The 19,880-nt window shown below is 44.4% G+C and overlaps 1 protein-coding gene across 6 annotated transcripts in view; it reads right to left on the minus strand.

Annotated features, from left to right (window-relative positions):
* Positions 1 to 391: 391 nt before the first annotated feature.
* EVA1A (eva-1 homolog A, regulator of programmed cell death) overlaps positions 392 to 19,880 on the minus strand; it is a 210,713-nt gene continuing 191,224 nt past the window's right edge. For 5 of the 6 annotated variants that reach the window (XM_026092331.2, XM_026092334.2, XM_064508332.1 and 2 more), the window contains 3 exons: positions 14,197 to 14,361; positions 9,188 to 9,361; positions 392 to 1,850 (listed from right to left, as the gene is read on the minus strand). In XM_026092331.2, coding sequence (XP_025948116.1) covers positions 1,480 to 1,850; positions 9,188 to 9,361; positions 14,197 to 14,361 — 710 coding nt within the window. In that variant the 3' untranslated portion in view covers positions 392 to 1,479. The remainder of the gene's footprint in view (positions 1,851 to 9,187; positions 9,362 to 14,196; positions 14,362 to 19,880) is intronic. The other variant, XM_026092332.2, reaches the window with a different exon arrangement.

Raw genomic sequence — 19,880 nt, forward strand, 5'->3', positions numbered from 1 at the left:
GCAGGATGTCAACAACCCATCAAACACTCCACAGGGCACCTGGAGGAGCACTAAAAGATGTTTTACTTTTTCTTCCAAGTGCTATTTTGGTTCATTTAGCATTTGCTTCTCATCCAGACAGACTCAAAGCATCATGAAATCACTGGGGCTCTTTCCCTTGACACGGTTAGGCTTTGGCATGGCCCTTTGAGAACCAATTCATCCCTCAGCTGCTCCTGCCCATGTGCACCACAGAAGTAGACTGATGGGCTGAGGCCAAAGGAAAAAGTGCCTCCAGGTTCCTGCATGGAGAGGATGTCAGCCCTGCTTGCCTGCAGAGGTGTATTACTGTTCCAACGCATTTCCCTCAAGCAACACCTATGCCAAAAGTGAGGATGCAAATTCAAGTGTGTAGAAGCAAACCAGAGTTTATTCAGCATTTATTTCCCATTCTGCTGTCATATGTGGCTTCTTCTGTCTCCATTTTCCTCTGGTGAACGTAAACCTTTTTTTTATTATTTTTTAATAAAATATATAAAACATTGTGCATTGCTATTCATAGGAAAACTGTAGTTTAACAACAAAAAAAGAATAAGGCACATTCCTGTGCAGCATCTTCAAATATATATATATATATATTTAAAACAAAACAAACAAAAAGAAAACCCTTTTCAACCTCTTTGAGGTTGTTAACATCTCACCAATCACTGACACATCTCTTATATTACCATAATTTCACTGTTGGAGGTGGGTTGTTTGATAGGGACCAGCAGGGAGAACGGACTGAAAAAAAATATAGGATTTTATCCCTGAGGTGTCAGTAAAAAAAAAAATGTTCCCATTGAAAAGGAAGATGAAAAGACAGCCATAAATAACTGTATACACTATGGCAAACATCCAAGCACCGAGATGATTTCACGATGGAAGAATCCCCCCTCCCCCCACCCCATTCCCCAGTTCTTAACAAGTCATATTTGCCAATGGGTTTTAATTAGGTTAATCTCATGGCTTCTGAAGTCACAAGACAGTTGGTCAGGATGTACCTCCCCCTCCCTTGCCAAATCACTTTCCAGACCTGCAGTTTTGTTCACAATTATCCCAAAATCCTCAGGAAAGGGAAACCAAAAAATCCAAAATCAAAACCAAAACCTGGATGACTTCTCTCCCCAACAGAGAGAGGAGCAACTGTACCGCAGCACACCGAACTCAAAGCCCCACATGGGAGGACGTCAATTGTCAGCTTCCTGCCTACTGCTAAGAAATGAAGTTGGCAACCACCTCTGCCGTAACCAGAGAGTCTCCATGAAGAGGAGCAATAGCAATATGTCAGGGAAAAGGAGACAGGGAAAGCTTTATTGCTGTCCATCCACACTGCACCACGTAGCACTCCTGAAAGGAGAAGGGGAGACACCCACGTAATACTCCTTTCCTCCCTCTTCTCCTCCCTCCTCGTGGAGGAGCCCCAGGCTGCAGTGCTGGACTTTTGGGATTCCCCATCACTTAGTAGTAACGGTTCAGGCTCCTGGTCCCTGGGATGTCCGGCTGGCCGTTCATCCAGATCTCCCGGATGATGCGCTCCCGCTCCTCCAGCCGCTGAGCTCGCTCCAGCTCCTCCGCCGACGTGAAGACGTTCATGTTCAAAGTCCTCTCGAACCTGCGGTGCCTGCGGGCCGACAGGTCCGAAGTGGTGTCTGAATCGTCGTCACTGTCGCTGCTGTCGCTGTCGCTCTCCCGCTCCCGTGGAGGCTTTTTCGCAGATGAGCGTTTGCAGTCAGTTCGGCAAGACACCCTTAGCACCAAGGCGAGCAGGGTCAAGACGAGTCCAATGCATACTCCAGAGACAAAATACAGAGCAGCCCGCTCCGGGTTTTCTGAAAGGGGAAAGGAAGTGATTATCAGAGATGAAAATCCCTTAAAGCGCACACAGGTTCCCTGTGCAAGTACCTGCAATGGTCTCTGGAGAGGCAGAGTTCCTGACGGTTCCTTATGTTTCCAAGCCTTCCATTGCTCTCCCTGGGCAAATCAGGAAGGGGAATTTAAAGGGTGGACTTGCTGCCAAGTCATTTACCCGCATGCAGAGTGTGGGCTAGCAACAGTTACATCTTAGAGTTGTCTGGCATTGAAAGGAGCAGCCCACAGAATTAAATACTGATTTCAGTGGCGGTGCGAGTGGGATTGAGATGAGGATGCTGTATACTCAGCAGCAGCTAAGTGCACCTTTCTGCCACATCCATTACCATTATACAAGGAATAAAGATGATTATAAAGCTTTATACACTCTCTGAGCTGTTGCCAAGCTGAAATGGCAAGCCTTGCAGCATGGAAAATTGCATATTATTTATTCATAGGTTTGATTTGCTTATCTAAGGCAAGTGTGCTGGCTTTCCGCCCAGACCACCAAAATGTATACCTGTAGTTGGAGTTAGTACACTAACAGGATGGATCCTGCATAACAACATTTCAGAGGTGATATAACAAGACTCCAAAGGATCCACAATGCCTTTTAAACTAGGTCATCTTGTTTATTTACTACTTTTTTTGTGGTTCATTGGACTTCTCAAAGCATAATTATGATAAACGTTACTGCAATTTCCCTGGGCTGAATCATCTCAGCACATTCCAGGGTAATCGCTACACTGAAAGGGAGAAGATGAATCAAGCAGGAGTGCCAAGGCTCTCTGTACTCCACTGTGTCTGGTGGAACTCCGGAAAGGGACTCAAGGATGCAGTTGGTTCCTCAGATGTGTCCAGCACCCTTGAACTTGGTGATGGACCTGTAACAGTTCCCACCAGCTGAGAACCAGCTGAGAAAGATCCCTGTGACTAAACAACTCCACTCTGCCTTCACTTTCTCCACTGTGTTTATATAAATTGCTTTCTCCGGCTGGTTTCCTTAAAGGAAAGTCTGCAGGAGATGAACTGGAAACTATCTGAATATTTTCAAAACTCAACAGGACATGAGATTAATCAACCTGCTCTAACTTAAAAGTTGTCTTTAAGTTTGAAGTTAGCCATGTTCTGAGTAGAGAGTTGGACCAGGTGACCTCAGAGGCCCCTTCAAGCCTAAATTATTCTACAATTCTGTGGTCAAAATCCAAAAACTGATCTGTGCATGGTTCAAGGCTCTGTGAAGGTCATTGCCTGGAGATGCTCATGGCACAGTTACAGGCAAGTTCCTTTTTGCTCTGCATATACTCTCTAACCAAAGGGATCTAAAAGGTAACTGACAGGCCAAGGGCAAGGAAGACGTTGTGCAAATCTGAAATCTGGCTAACAAAACATAAGACTATGCCTTAAGTGGTTAGAGCAGAGGGCACGAGAAAAAAACAGCCTAGAGAGGGACTACAAGAAAGGGGGAGGAGAGATCTGCAATTGCTGTGTTCAACAAGTCTGTAAAAGAGAGGAAAGAAAGGCAGCAGTAGTTGGAAAGAGAAGTGAGGCCAAGGCCAGAGGTTTTAAGCTAAGATATTTTGACAAGAAAGAGCCAGCAAAAAGCCAAAGGTAGAGGAGAAGAGAAGGAATGAGAATGGGCATGAAGGATGCACCAATAGCTCTTGTAGAAGTCTGGCTGGGTGAAATCCTGGCTCCAGTGAAATTAATGGTAACACTGAATTCAAGGCCCAGAACTTTATTTAAAACTGCAGCCCTGCCTATGCAATAGCAAAGACACTGTCTCTGGTACTGTGTAAACAGTAAAGTAGCAACCTCAATTCCAGAGATTCAGAAACCCCGGGAAAACTGGAATCATCCCTGATACTGTTTTTACCTCCAGTTGCCATATAAACCAGGACACTAATTGCAGAGCTTTCTTTAAAAATTGGCAAAAAAAAGGCTCCAAGGACACCCAAAATGGGAAGAACAAATGAGCAGGACTGGTCTATTTGCCATGGAAGACGCTGAATCCAGTCTGCCTCCTCTCTGCCTGGCTGACAGCATGCCAGGCACACTTTTCTGAGTGCCACATTCCTGCACACAGATGGGCTTGATTTGCTTGCCTTAGTTCCACCGCTCACTCTTTTAAAGCAACCCATAAAAAAACACAGACTGGAGCCTGAGACACAGGCACATATGGTTTCTCTTCCCCCATTTCTGTCCATGTCTTCCTTTTCCTCCCTCCTCCACGTTCCTTTTTCCCTGCCACTGTATACAGCTCATGAGCAAGCTGCAGCTCAATTGCTAGTTAAGCAACCATTTTGCATACCCAGCTTGTGCCTGTATCCATAGTCCTTCATTCAGTGAAATGGCTGTAATTGAATCTTTGGGCTCCACTGGCATTTATGAGCTCCTACAGCTACTCTGTCAACATCTGAGACACTGCCTGGACTTCTTCACTGAGCTGTAACCCTACGTTCAACTGCAGTCTTGGCATTTATCATACATACAATCTACTCACACAGCAACATCTCTTTGCACAACCGAAAGAGCAACTTCAGCTACAAATCAGGGGCTCTGCTTTTTCTCACTTCAAGTAGCCAAGTCAGCAATAGCCTGGATTGGGGGTTTTGACACCTGATTAGTGGCTTTGAGAGACTCCCCCACCGTACGTCCTGCTTGCAAAGACCAAAAAAGAGGCCTTCTCTTTAGAAAATGAATGCTCAGCATCTTCCAAAAACTTCATGGTGTTTCAGACTCATCATCCAGATACTGAAGCACCTCAAAACACTTGCTATATTGGAAAATACTCTTTAAAGGGGCATGTATATCAGTAACAGGACTTAACATACTTTTCATACGCATGCATGTGTATGTGTACACTATCACACCCTTTAACACATAAATTTTGACCAGTATAGCTTTTTTTTCCACTGCTGTGGATGACAGCTCAGAGCTATGTTTTTCTCCTAAACTTTTAGCAGAACCAAGCTGCTGTCAATCTCTTTAGCTGGGGTTACCTTTCCCCTTCTTGGCATTTCTCTTTCTAGACTGAAAGCATTGATGAAAATGTCACTAATTCAAGCCTGCATTTAATCCATGCACACAAAAGATATATGCTCTTTATAATCCTTTATACAAAAGCCACCAGTTTCTAGGCATTCAAACTGGCCAAAAATTAGAAACACATTTTATTTTGTTTTTCCAATCAAACCAGCAGCAATTATGGAGCCTGCTTCCTGAGGGCTAGCAATCTGCTGGGAGCATCAGCCCAGACTGCCATTAATTCCCCAGGAAATGCCCCAGGCCAAGGTTGTTATTGCTATTATAATAAATTGTTTCAATAAATAAAAAACAATCTAGGCATTAATGAGGCTAGCTTCCTGTGATGGCTTCATACATTCAAAAACCTCAGTGGGGAGGGGAATTTCAGAGGGCCCCAGTAAAAGGTTCAGCATTAAGCACAGCCAGACAAACAGTAGGAACAATATTTTCTGGAGAATTTACAGTTAGCCCCACAGGCTGCTGAAATCCTCTGGTAGAATAGAGGAAGCTCTCCAGGAGCCCCTTATTAATAAGGCTCAGACCAAGCAGTCTGAAAATTGGAATGATGTCCCCCTGGGTTGTTTTTTGGAAGCCCCTTGTTAATAGCTTGGCAGCATAGCTTTGCTTTTGGGAGGAGAACACAGATTTGTGGAGGTTTTCCTCCAACTATCTCAGCATGAATGCAATAACAAAACTGGAGTAAGTCCTCTGTCCAAAGGAAGGCATTAGAAGTGTTCTGATACAACTTGGCCACTTAATATTGGTACAAACACAAGGCACGGTTCTGGTCTTGCTGGTCCACTGTGACTGCAAAGACAGTTCCAGCTGTCACTGAGATCGGCAAAGTCTTTCCAAACCATCAGATGAGCTTTGAATCAGATCCATAGCAAAAAACAGGTCTGAGGTTTACAGGCAAAGATTGCATATAATTAAAAATCCAATCCTATAAAGACAATAACCTTCAAATTAAGGGCACCCCTGAGTCCCTTGCAGGACTGAGCCCTAAATCAGACTTGTTTGTTTGGTCCCCTCACCTGATAAATTCATTCGTCACTGACATTGCTTACTCCTTCTCCCTGTTTCTGAATAAATGTTGTTTTCAAAGTTCTGGAAGCTGGTATGAGACTAACACCTAACTGGCTTTGATACTCCTAACCATAACATCAGCTGCTAACAAATTTGATGGTGAAAACCAACACTTCTGCAAAGAGGCTTTGCTTTCTGCTGTGCTGTGATTTTTCACTCCTTTCACTCTTGTCAATAGAAACATTCCCAACTTTTATACAGGGACTTCAGCCAAAAAGATGGTGGAAACAAGCACAAAGCCTCTTTCTAAGGTAGATACTTCTCCACTGTGTGCACTGTAAGACCCTACATGTGCCAACAGTGCAAGGGATAGGTGCCTGCAGGCTCTTCACCTTCTGTTGCCCACCCAGACCTGTCGTTTTGTACAGTAAACGCTCACAACAGTGAGCAGAGAGAGGATCCCACTGATTTCTGGATGTTCTCCCTAGACTAAGAGACACCGCACTGTCTGAAGGCAGAAAAAGGAGTAGAGTGGCTCATCATTTCAAGCGTGCACTTGACCCATGAAATACCAAGTCCCTGTAACTTCCTTTTCCTGGAGTGGGTCTGAGGGTATACACTACGCTCTGCCCCAACAGAAAAAATACATCTTTATGTATTGCCCCTGCCTGCTTACAAATTTTTCTTGCAAGCTACTGTCTTGAGCCAACTCCTTGGTACAGGGAAACCCTGAATACAGTAGTTTCAGTATCCAACTTTTACCTCAGGGACTTTTTGGTGCCATCAAACAGAGGAGTTCTTGCACTAATGTTTCCCTTTGGCACAGAGATTGTGGTCAGGAGCAGTGGGAAGATGTGTGAACTGGCCCTCCCTGGTCGCCCTACACCATGCCTCTCCCGAGCCACCATAACAGCTCCACTGTGGACATCAGCAGCTGCTGTGGCTTAAGCTGCCTTCAGGGCCCCCAATTCAGACAAGCACAAAAATTTCCAAGTGTTCTGTTGCTCAAAATCTGCAATAGGATGGGTGAGAGCTTTGCAGCGCTCTAGTTTTATGCAAATAATATTTGTGCCCTGTGAGACAGCTTGTCTTTGAACACATCATCTAAAACCACTTCGCATTCACATATAACAAAATAAACCATGCCAAATCCATCCTCTCCATTAAAAGCAGAGGGCCAAATTACACATAGCAGATAAAGATAGTTTAGATGCTTCAACCCATGAAGCAGCCATCAATTTTTATAATAAGTAACAAACAACACATATGTCATTGAGACTAAAATTCATCTAAAGTCATGGTTAAGTGCACTGGAAAACATTAACAACAAGCTCCTGAACTCATCACTGGAAATTAAAATTGTGATATCTGAGCTTTACCTATTTGACATCCAGAGGATCTGAACATATCACAGGGAGACCACACTTGAAAGGGCAAGCAAATCCCACACCAACAGGACAGTTAAAGCTGTCATTATTTATTATTTGTGTTGCAGTAAAACATAGAGGCTCCTGCCAAGACTGACACCTTGTGAAGGGGATGAATTGAGGCCTTTGTGCCCTACAAAACAAATAAAGGGTCAAAGAGTGCTACTGTGGTAGACAGAACTGAAGTCCATGTGGCACAGTCAACAGTCCTGAATCTCAGTCCCAACTGTCCCCTACCATAACTCCTGCAACCTTCTGCTGCCTATTACTGTTCAGGTGGAGAAAATAATGTTAATAGCATTTTATTTTATAGCATGTTTGGGAATGAAGACGTTTTCATGTCAAAAATAGCAGCTGCAGGTAAGAGAAGGGAGAATGTGACAGAAGATTCATTTAAAGTTTGTTTTACCAGAAGTCCATGCAACAAAAATATATCCTACTCAGCCATCACCTGTGAAGAACATTACTGCTTCCATTAAAGCTGTCTGCTTCTTAAAGGTGACATGAAAAGCCAGGTCCTGATGCCATCATTAGACATGTGGAGGGGCAGAACCTTGGGTTCACCATCATGGATTTTTCTTAGAAGGAACCTCCACTAAATGTACAGGAATGTTCTTACTAACTACTGACCACTGCCAAAATGCAATGGGTGGTTTCAAATCCAAATACTTGTCTGTAGTACCATGGCGGTGATCTGAGCAAGTACATGTGCCTGACACCAAGAATGAATTAGTATTTAATGAATAAGCAAACCCAATGGCACAAAGACATAAAAAACTGTGGCTCACAAGTACAGGCGTTTTAGTTACACAGACCCCAACGCAACAGAATTACCTAATTGCATTAGTGTGGTGCTAGCAGACTTGCTGCAGTATACAGAATTATTTGCAGCAGGTAGTGGAAGAGTAAGACGTTAATATTACTGGCAAGGTGCATACAAATGTTTTGTTAAACAAATCTAGAACAGCTTTCAATCCCATAAGAAAAAGTGACTACAAACAGTGTGTCCTGCCTTTGGAGACTAGCTACACAGAAACTAGGGCCCTCCTCAGGAAAGCAGCAGAGATTGGCCTAAAATATGCTGAATCAGTATAGGTGCTGCTACTCAGCCTGCACTCCTCCTTCTTTTGGGTAGGTTCTTCCAACTCTGTAGGCAATCCCTACTGGTGACAAGGTCCCTCATGCAATTGCAGGATGGGAAGTTATTGCACTACATCATCTGTCTCTGCTGGACTTCTTGCTACCAGTGGCATTGACCCCAAGCACTGAATAAGGGGTACAATCTTTATGTCAAGAGCAACTTTTTAAAGTAAATTTAAATAGAAGGCAGCTCCTCTGCTACTTTAAAGACACATGTGGGTGAAAGATAAACTGTGATCCAGGGATATCTTACTCCAAACCAGATTTAAATATACAATTAAGCAGACGCTCAAGTTATTTCATCTTCACACTTCTACTGAAGATAAGCCAAGTTCTCTTAAGCAGGGTAATGCTGCTCATTTTCCAAATTACAGGACAAGCTCGCCTCCCTAATAAGCCAGCCTTTGATCTCCAGGAAAACGGAGCATCAGGAATAATACCACATGTAAAAATACATTGTATTTAACTTCATATAAGAGCAAGTCCAGGGGAAGGCAGAGCCCAGTAAACGCTGTTATACTATCTGCTAGAGCTGCTCTGGTCAGGTCTTCCAAGGGAGAACTTGCTGAGAGACAAATGAAAAATATAAACAGTTCACAGGGGCAGATTTAGCCCTAGGTGACTGTGAAATGTAGACCCAACTGAGGGTCTGCAAAGAGCTTGTGAGAGCCCAGACAGACTGCAGCCGCAACACCTACCTGTGATAAAGGAGTACGCTGCTAGGATGTTGCTGAGCAGTGCCATCTCCGTGCTAACGCCCACGGGCTCCATGCTGCTGTTGAACGCTGGCGGTTGTGTCTCATCCACAGGAAGCAGGATGGGAGTGATTTCTAGAGGGTAGAAGGTGGCTGATCTCCCTTTCTTCTTCTCTGCTTTGGAACAGAAAGGGAATGAGGAACGAGGCATGTGCCCCAGCCCTGTCCTGCCCTATCCCCACAGGGTCAACATCTGCTCAGCAAAAAGCCACCCAGATTTCCCCTCTTTGGCAACTAAATCTTGTCAGTTAGCTTCAGCTGAACACATGCAGTGTTTGTATCCAGACAGCATCTTCTCTCCCCCCGTCTCCTGCTCTTTCATGTCACCATTTAGACACACCCACCTACGTTACAGCAAATATATAATCAGGTTTCTTTTCTCTTATGTAAATCAAAGGAGCTTTTATCAACAGTGAGTTCAGCTAAGCTTGTAATAACTCGGCACACCAGCTCGGAAAACACAGGCAGAATCGGCAACCCTCTGCCGGTGCCACACTAACTCTGTAGTGATCCATCCACACCTGGCAAACAGAGCTGCTTTCTCTCCGGCCTTCTCAGGGAAGGGCGGATCTGAGTTTATGACTTCCTTCAGAAGCTTGCTCGCATTGTGTTTCACCCAGACATCATTTCCCCTTTGGAGAGGTGAGCGAACATGGGTTAATGATTTGATTTTATTTGTCGAAGACTGGAGCTAAGAAGGCAGCTAATTCCAGGAGGCTCAAAGAGACCCTTTCAGACCTTATCAGCTCACTGCTGAGTACTCCCTGCACCTTGATCTGCTGGCAGACACCCCTGCTAGTCACAAAACACTAATTGTTTTAAACACACACAAAAATTGGTGCACAGGATCCAGATCCATCATCCATGTGATTGTTTCACTGTAGCTATTACACATTTTCCAGCTTCCTTCCCTGGGATCTGGTTCTGGCCAAAAAGCAAGCAAGGCACCATAAAAATCACAGAATTGCGCCTGGCTTCCACTTATCTGCAAGTATTAAATTCAGGAAACTGTCAGGTCCATCTCATATAACACCATCAGTGCCGTGCAAGCAGAGACACCTTGGGAGCAGCCACAGAGCACGAATGTCTGTGCTCCCTGGCTGCCCAATCCGCCCGCACTCCCCGCAACTCCAGCACAGCGAGCCGTCCCGTTCGGCCTCACGTCGTGCACGCCAGGAAGCGGCTCAGCCCAGGGAAACAAGTAACAGGCATTTAGGGGTGTGAAAGAGAACAGGTAATACTGGACGGAGGGGCTGAGTGCACAAACCTGTGTGTAGCAATGCCAAATCCTAATCCTCAGAGCAGAGGCAGTGGTGATGGATGTCCAGGTGTTACTGCGAGAGATTAGCCCCAAGCAATGCGGGCGCTGTCGTATCTCTGCCACTGAATAGCTGCGTGGCCTTGGGAAAGGCACACATTACAAGCTACCAAGGTGTTAATAACTGGCCCCCAAGCAAAGTTTTCTGACGTGGATGCCTCGGTGGCAGATCCAAAAGGAAGAAATATCCAAAGAATCTGAGAGGTTTGGGAGCACAGAGATCACTGAAAATCAGTTTTACAAATGGAGGCACCAGGGCACAAAAGGGCAAAAGGACATTCAGCAGGAAATCAATAGCAAGGCTTTGCAAAAACTTTTAATTCATATTTAAGCAGTAGAAACATTAGCATGCCCTCTAATCTGCTCCCTATTCTCACAGCCCCAAAAATCCATGTCTGTACAAGGGCCTTGATTTTTCTCTACCACTGTTCCTGCAAAGAAATCCATGGAAGCAGGAGATGTTTGTCATTTCTAAAAACTAGGCCACTGCCCTCAATGTAAACCTTTCTGTTATTCACCTTTGTAGTAGTAATAAATTTTCTGTGATTTAATTTCCTCTCTTCTGAAATGGCAATGGCAGTGCGATCAGATAAAAACCTCAACCGAGAGCAAAAAGGTTATGATTTATCACACCAGTTATTCTCACCTTTGAGGCCTGAGCACTTGCACAGGGCTGTTTGCTAAGAACAAAGTAACTTCTTTAACTTAGGGAACATCTACATTCATCCTAAAGATCCTGGTACAGTCTGAACCATGTGGGCCATTCTTCGACAGCTTAAATCCTACCTTGCTGCCCATGTTACTAATTATGCTGCTTCCTTCTATGTGATAGCATTAAGATATAGTCCAAGCTCCTTTGCAAAGTCTTTTTAGGACTCAGTCACTAGTTTGTCTCAGCTCCCTATCCCTATCTCTAGCTTTCCTATCCCTACCTATGGATTTTGGAGAAAGGAGTTTGGTGGAGACAGACTGGAAGACAGAAAGAGACAGGACCGGCATTAGTAAGGGTCCAGCTTGCTTCCAGGGTTTGGTTAGCTGACCACTGGTAGAAATGAAGGCTTACTGTGGGGGCTTCCTGTGTACTGACAATCCTAAAGATCAAAGGAGCCTCGATAGGCTAGATTTGGCAACAAAGGCAGCTTCCATTACGGATTAGCAGGATTGCTATGTCAATAGCATCTACGCAGCCCAGTCCAAGACTGAGAGGCTGTTCAGAGAGGTAACAGAGAAGAGGATGCAGTGGATGACAAAAACAGAGGTGGACTGATGGAGTGTATGTCAAAAGCACAGAGAAGCAAAGGGAGTTCAGTAAAAGCTCACCACTTACCTAGTAATGCCCAGTTGCAGGAATCACAGCAGAGGCAAGCTTTAAGCATGATTTTAGGAAGAAAAAGGCCCAGTCAGTTGGGCACCACACAGCACTGCCATTGCAGATGTGTCCTGAGAGGGTCCTTCTAATCACCAAACCACTAGCCAACATGCAACATAGGTAAAACATTGTTGCCTGCACAGTTACTACAGGCAACACGGATTAGATGTTACTTCGGAGTTGGGATGAATGTGCCTGCATATCTGTATCTGTAGGCAGATACACATCGAAGTTCTCATTAAAGTCAGCAAATATTAGAAGCTTAATTCAGCTGCCTACAGGAATGTCAACTGCCATTTGAAATTCTCTGCAGTTTCCCACCTGGCCTCTACCAGCCCAAAAGAGTGATGCCTTTCAGAGATCCTAACTCATATCTGCCAAGCCCCTGCAGATGTCTTGGATACTTCAGAGCATCTCAGGTAGCACTGTGCATCTACGATGAGGCAACTGAATCCTGCCCTAGTCAACACAGTTGACAGATCCTAGATGGTCATTCAGCTTTCCATGTAGCAAACACTTAGAGCTTGATGTAGTTGCTCACAAATAGACATCTATGTGATGTCTACGTGCATGTGCCAGATCAGCCAAGAAAGGCTCAGAGGGAGGCCACTTCTGCTGGGTTTCGGCCATCCCATGCAAACCATGCTGGGCAGTAATGGTGTCTTTCAGGAGAGAGAATAAGGCATAACTTCTCTCATGTGAGATGTAAGAAGAATCTCATTTTTTTCCTCTGATTTGTCTGAAGGACATGTGTGATCAAACAAGTTTCTAAATGAATACTCATCTGCATACACTATAATCCAGCAAAGAGCACCACAAAACCACAGAACTGGTTTTGTAATCTGTAGGATTGTACAAGCACAGACAGAGAAGGCAAAAAATGATGTGGGTTATGCAGAAGGGAAAAAACAAACAAACATAAAATCACAGGGACCATGTGTTGCTCTGCCATTTAGTTCCCCAGTCTGCCATTCATTCCAGGATCATATGAAAAGACATCTCCTTTTCCCCTTTCTAGCTGTGAAGACATTATAGTTGTTTAATCAGCTCACCTACTATTGGTTTTCTTTTCACCACCTCCACCCTTTCTGAGCTCTTCCCGGTCACTCTAGTGGTCTCTGTGTGACTTCACACCAAAGCTGAGCAAAATTGTTTCAGCTAGCAGTACATTTTTCTGTCAATGGAGTGTTAGCGTAACAGAGATTATTTCATGCAATTAGACTGACTCTAGCGGATAGTTTTATAAAAAGAAGTAAAAAGGGGAAGGGAGGTTTCAGAAATGTCCAAATATTTCCTTTTGCTATTTTCAAAACAATTTTTTTTAGCTTTTAATTTCAAAATGACATCTGTGTTTGAAAAGTGGTGCATATTTTAAAAATGAATGGATAAACAATGTGAAAACTAAACAAAAGGTGTCATTTGTAGAAGTGAAATGTTTAGATGAATCTTAATGAAAATGAGTTCAGTATTTTTATCTTGCTTAAAAGAATCACCAGGACTAGAAAATTTATTTCAGGTTGACCCAAAATTCCTTTTCCTGACAATTTTTCAGTCAGGCCTCCAAACTGACAAATCTGTTATTGCTGACTCTCAGTTATCTGCGGATTGATTATCCAGGCTGTAGGTTAACTTCGTGAAGTATGTAGACAGAGTCAAATTAGCTCTGCTCACCCCCTCCATTGAGCTGAATCTCTGGGAGCATAGGACGGGAATTTCAGGAGTAATATCATGTACCCTCTTCCTGCCTGTTAGGAAAAGCAATGCAAAAACACACCAGCCGGCCCAATACATGCTTACCTGTGCTTTTCATTACCATATACCACCCCTTCCTCCTACTCACCTATCCCTGGAGAGCCAAGATTTGACTTCACTCATATCTCTTGACTTTGCATTTTATGGAAATAACATATTTCAAAGCTCAGTTGGAAACTTCTCTATCCCCTATGATACAGATCTCCTACTGTCTCTGCCCTCATTTTTCTTTGCCACTGTATTAGATGGGCCTGCAAAGTATTTCTCTGATGAGTTTTGACATGCATGGCCGTGACTGCTATTTCAAAAGCCGGTGCAAGTTTCACAGTTCACTTTAGTCAGTTGGTGGTCATGCCTTGAAACTTCTGCTTCTGACCGTGAAATGGATGGGGTTTGGGAACAATACAGAAACACAAATAAGGATTCCAGTGTAGCCTCTGTAAGGGAAGACAGAGGGGAAGGGTTACCACATCACAGTTAGGTTTGGGCCAACACCACAACAGTCATAGCTACCTGGGAGAGCACGCCCTATATTGGAAGGAGAGACATCAGAAAGGAACACGCCGTCCCCTATAACATTGGGATCAAACGTCCTCGTCCGCAGTGGAAAATGTGGCTTCTGAAATCCTTGGTAATTGGTTGGTCTTGGCTGGGTTTCATGCAGAAGCTTCTTGGGAACTGAAAGAGAGGAATAGGAAGAACACAGTTGTTAGAGTGAGTTATTTCAGCTGGTCAGAATGAGAATTATCGCATTATGCTATGGGCTCTGCTGATAGTTAATTATACCATTTGCAGACCAAACAGACACTCATTTACCACTATGATGAATGCTCTGCAAATGCCAGCACAGAGAGATGCAGTGAGAGAACGCTAGAAACTATAAAGTGATTAAGATATTGTTTATTTATAATTAAGCTTTGAGACTAGACTAAGGGTCAGATGAAGACAGTTTATTTTAGACACCCAGCTCAGGCACTGAAATGCCGAGTAAGCCAGTCTTTGGCCTCAGCCCTCATCTTCAGAGTGCTCCAGCTAGACACCTCTGCTCCTAGCGCGGTGGCAGGCTGGGCAGGAAGCCCCATAGGTGGGGAGCGTAGGGCATGTCCAAATCCCTGCTTCTCTCTGGCCGTCAGGTTCCTGGCTCAAGGCTGCGCATCAAATGTTTCTGTTCACTCTGGATTTACAAGACCAAACTCCAGAGGATGCTGTTCACATAAAATATGAAGCTTAAATCATTCACCACAGAAGAAACCGTGCCTGTAGGCCCTCCCCACCCTGAGAGACCTTAAATACACCGCTTGGGCTTTACACTTTAGCTACACTAGGAAAGCCCTATTTTCCATTCCTACTATCCTAAAAAGAAGGGTGAAGACTCAGCTAATACCTGCCACTCTCCATGTTTCTTCAGCAACAGTGTTAGCAGTACACAGGTGAGTTAGGCTAGTACATGTCTACAAGCGCTGCAATGATAGCTGTGTCAGTACATCCATGGTCTCTTCTTTGGACCAAAGCATGCCTTAAGAAGAGTGTTTTCCTCTAGTTTGTGTTGCAAGAGCAGCTCTTCAGCTGTACATCATGGTAATGCAATCAAAGTCAGTGCAGCTTCCTCAGTTTACACCCACTGAAGGCAAATCCACATATTAAATTCACCCATTTGCCTGCTAGGGACAAAACGGCATGTCATTTACTGAGCTGAACAGTTCTCTGCTGCTGCAGTGGCCAACACCTGAGGCTATTTCAGAGCAAAGTGTTTTTCCATACAAAGAGAGAAACCACACATACCTGCCATTCTGCTTAGATATTAGAGGAACAGAGCAACGAAAGACAATAAATAAATTAAAATTTCCAGAGGAGCAAGATGTTTGTCCCTCCAGTAACTGTACACTAATATATAATACATAAAAGCATATTAAAGATATATTAAAGATTACATTTATTGTATTAAAGATACAGACAGCTGAAAACTAGGCACGCATTTGCTAGACGTATGAAAGCCCTGAGAGCGCACTGCTGGACCAGTCAGCCCTCTTTTCTCCCAGGTCTAACAGCAGCTGCCCCTCTCCTCCTGAGCAGGTTACCACCACTCAGTGCCTCAGTTTCCCCACTGCTACGCTGCAGACCAGACTCTCTCTTTGCAGGGGTGTGATGAAGCATAATTTAAAAAGCGGAGCACTTTGAGATCCTTGGCACAAGCATGAGGGAGGACTGGGAGAGTGTGCAACCCTGGAACAGAAAGGAAATTCCTTCCTGCCCCCCTGCAGCTAATCAGCTGTCAAGCCGGAGCAGGAGATTTAATCGCGCCCATTAAATCTCCCTGCACAGCTACAGCCGGTGCTGGGGAGGGGAGTGATCCAACCACCGTGTTTACCTTGTGTTTGACTTACTGTCTTTGCTGAGGCAAAGCGAATTGTAGCTATATTTACGGACTGACCTTCTATATTAGGCTGCCAAGATAGCAGTACTGAAGCTCTTGCATTATTAGTAGAGTCATGCTAGGTCAGGAAACAGACATAAAAACCCACAGCCTCTGCATATCAAAGAGCTGGCACAGCAGTTTCTAGCAAGACCTGAACTGGCAACTATCCATCGATGGGAAGTCAGTAAAAGAAATATAGCCCCTGCTAGAAACTGAACAGAAGCAAGGGGGATACCTGTGCCAGAGAAACATCAGAAAGTCTGGAGAGGAGGTGGGTAGCAAAGAGATCGTCTTATAAACCAGACAGTCAGAGCGAACTGCTGTTTTGGGTGCCAGATTTGAGGCATCTGAAAGGGACCCGATATTCAGAAGACAAAAGGTTCAGCATCCTCAGAAAATAAAGCTCCCTTTGCTACATCTCAGGCTGGGCACCTGAAAGGCCTCCCAAAGACACACGTCAGTCTGCCTTTACACCCTTTTCACCAGACTGCATCCTGGCTAACCCGTGCATGTGCATCCTATGAAGAAAATGAAACAAAAAGAACATGGAGTCCAATTTTTAACAGATTTTTGCTTGTCTTTCATGTTTCGGACTGGCTATTCTTCCTAAACAACTCCTTCCACCTCCCGATATTCATAACCACCTCTGGGGCATAACACAGGCTGGTTGGAGCTGCTTCTCTCTGAAAAGATGACACCACCATCCACTTAAACAATCAGAACCAAATGGAAAAGAAAAAATCCTCTTCCCCTGAACACACCCAGGGAATTCAGAGCTTTTCCCACCTTGGCATCTGTGCCGCCACCGCTATGCTACCCACAGGACTGCTGGATGAGTGTGGGTTAAAAGAAACGTCACTAAATCAGCCAGCAACTGATCAATAACATCACAAGCAGAAGCGGAGATGGAGAAGTATTCAGAGGAAGTGTTCTTATAGACTAACTTTTGCCCATTGAAATTATTAACCACAGAGGAAAGGGTTCTTTCACAGGATGATCTAGCAGGGTAAATTAAGTTCTTCCTCTCTCCTGACAGCTGAGACAGTGGTCGGAGATTAGCTTTACCATGCTGCCATTTGCAAATAACTTTCCCCTTGAGTCAGTAATAGGAGGCTCAGCACTGCGACCCAGAGCACTTCACAGCCTTCAGCGCGTTCATCGACACAGCACCTTTGCGGGGCAGAGTTGTGCTCTTTTCTCTCTGAGATGGCTGAGAAAGATGAATACCAAATAGGCATTCAGTGCTGTAAAATGCAGATGGCTTCAGAGAGAGATTCCCAAAAGTATGCAGATGTATAACGTCTTAAAAATCCTAAGAGGTGCCTGTCTTCATTTTTGCAACTAAACCCCTTTAAAGTTCTGGAAGCAACTTACTCAGTGCAACACCGGATGTCTATAGCACTTGAACCTTGGACTTTTTCATTTGAAGTGACCATTTTTCTCTACAGACTTCATAAATATCTTGGCGACATTTTGCAGGGAAAAGGTTTATCTTGGCAAAAGGGTAACTGGAGGGACTGAATACAGCAAGCCTGTCCTTTCTCTAGTTTATATGATGCTGAGCTAACACAGCTTATACGGTTTGATTTGGAAAGACAGTAAAATGGAAAGGATTTTTCAAGTGCAAAACATCTCACAATTTCCAGTTAGCTTCTGTGTGGCAGCCAACTCCACAAGAAAGATTAAACATCTGGTTCCTTTGAAATACCCTCTGTAATTCCCCACAGAGGAGTGCATCTAACACAAAGCATGGCATGAACTGAAGCAAGGTGTCAAGAAAAGTTATTTATGTTTAAACCCACCAGAAAAAAGTACCTAGGATTTTAGACGTATCTCAACATTAAGCAAAGAAATCCTGGCAGGGAACGCTTGGCACTTAGCCTGCTCCATGCAATCAAGCAGAGAGGTTAAAGCAACCCAGTCAGCAGAACAAGTGATACATATTGACAGGAGGGGAAGAAACAGGGTCTTCAATCAAGACTGCTAACATGTCTGATAAGCAGGAGCCCTGCACCTTAAAATGCACCTGAGAAATTCAGTCACTAGGAGGAGATGAAATGAGTTGCTGTGGGGACCTCTGGGTACCTTCAGGTTCTTAGAGGTAACAATCAGCATTGAAACCTGGACACTTATCCAAATGATGAAATCCTCAGGTGACGTGGACTGGTCGCCTGAGCCGCACAGACAGAGGAACAACTTTCCAGATTGCAAGCCATGTTCAGGTTACCATGGAGGGGTTTAACTCAGGCAGCACTGCATTGACCCCACGTGAACCCAGACTCATGGTGCAGCATGGCGTGCCAGTGCTTGTGCCCATGCCACCATGGCTGGGACATGCCGGTGAGGCACCCGCCCAACGCAGTCCGAGGTTATAAACCTGCAAGAAAGCTCTTGGATCAGCGGGTTCATTCCTCCGACGTTCCTTAAAAATCTTCATATAATCTCACACTGTCTGTTGTAAAAGCAGTTGGGGGTCCTGCTCCTGCTGGAAAGCTGCTCCTCAGTCTGAATCACTGCCCACACTGGCAGTAATTTATACCGGTTCCCAGCCCAAGACTTGTACTACCCATTTGCAATGAATTAATGGCATCAATCCGCAATACAAACTCACCACCACCGCCTGCCAGCCTCTCCGCTACAGAAATAGGGGCGAACAAAAATCAAAGCTGAAGTGTGGTCTCACCGGCAGAGCAGACCCACCAGATTTGGGTGCAAGCAACTCGCAGGACAGTGTGAAGAGGCATATGCTGCTGATGATGACAGTACCCTTACTTGTACAGGACAGAGACTCCTTCTACTGGGATTTTCACACAACCACTCTCTTGTGTGGCCAAAAAACAGAGGGTTGATGAAAAGAAAAAGTTACTGTTCCTACAAGCAGCAAAATTCTCAATTACCCTCCTAAGAGAGGGAAAGGCCAGCTGACACCTTGCCTCTTTGTTAAACGAGATCATTTGCTCTATGTTTTCTACTATTTTGACCTGTCTAATTTTAAACATCCCAGCTCTGGGAATTCGGCTACTTGCCACGAGAGATTCTGTGCAGTGGAATATTGCTTTTTCCCAGGAACTCTACTCCAGGACACTGCTGAGTGTTTCAGTCTAAGGGCATATATTACTCTCCTAACCAAAACATTTGAATGGTACAGCCCCCAACTTTTACAGATGGGGAATTGGCTCAAGGACAGAGTTTTGAAAGTGTTTAAATATAAAAGTGATTTGTCCAAGCTCACAGAGGGAATCTGCGCCAAAGAAAGGAAGCAAATTTAGACTCCCTATATTTCAGCCTTGCACACTCAAACCATCCTCTCTTTTTGCTAATTCCATCATTTGTAATTTCCTGGTGCTTGCTCAGTCCTAAACATGTTTAAAGACTTCCACTCCCAGCACCCAATTATTCCCTGACCTCCATTTTCACTGTATACACAGATCAGTCAAGGGGCGGAAAGAACAAGGAAAGCTCACCCTTAAGAACGTGCAGACAGGGGGGCTGTGATTCTCCAGCCCTCTGCCACATATTCGCTTGTGCATTTCCAGCCTGCAAGGTTTACTATGAAAGCTCAATGCATTTAAAACAGATCTGCAGGACCTTCAGCAAATCCTACTGCAAATGCTCAAAGCAGAGTGCAGTTTGAACAAAACATGACTCTCTCAGCAATGAAAATTACAACCAAGCCTTTTTTCTGGGCAGGTTGGGGCCAGGAACTGTTGATGCTCAACATATTTTTTAAATTAAAAAAAAAACCCTAATGTGAGTAAACACCTATTATAAACTACTGCAG

Source organism: Dromaius novaehollandiae, chromosome 3, assembly GCF_036370855.1.
Source record: "Dromaius novaehollandiae isolate bDroNov1 chromosome 3, bDroNov1.hap1, whole genome shotgun sequence".
Classification (NCBI taxonomy): domain Eukaryota; kingdom Metazoa; phylum Chordata; class Aves; order Casuariiformes; family Dromaiidae; genus Dromaius; species Dromaius novaehollandiae.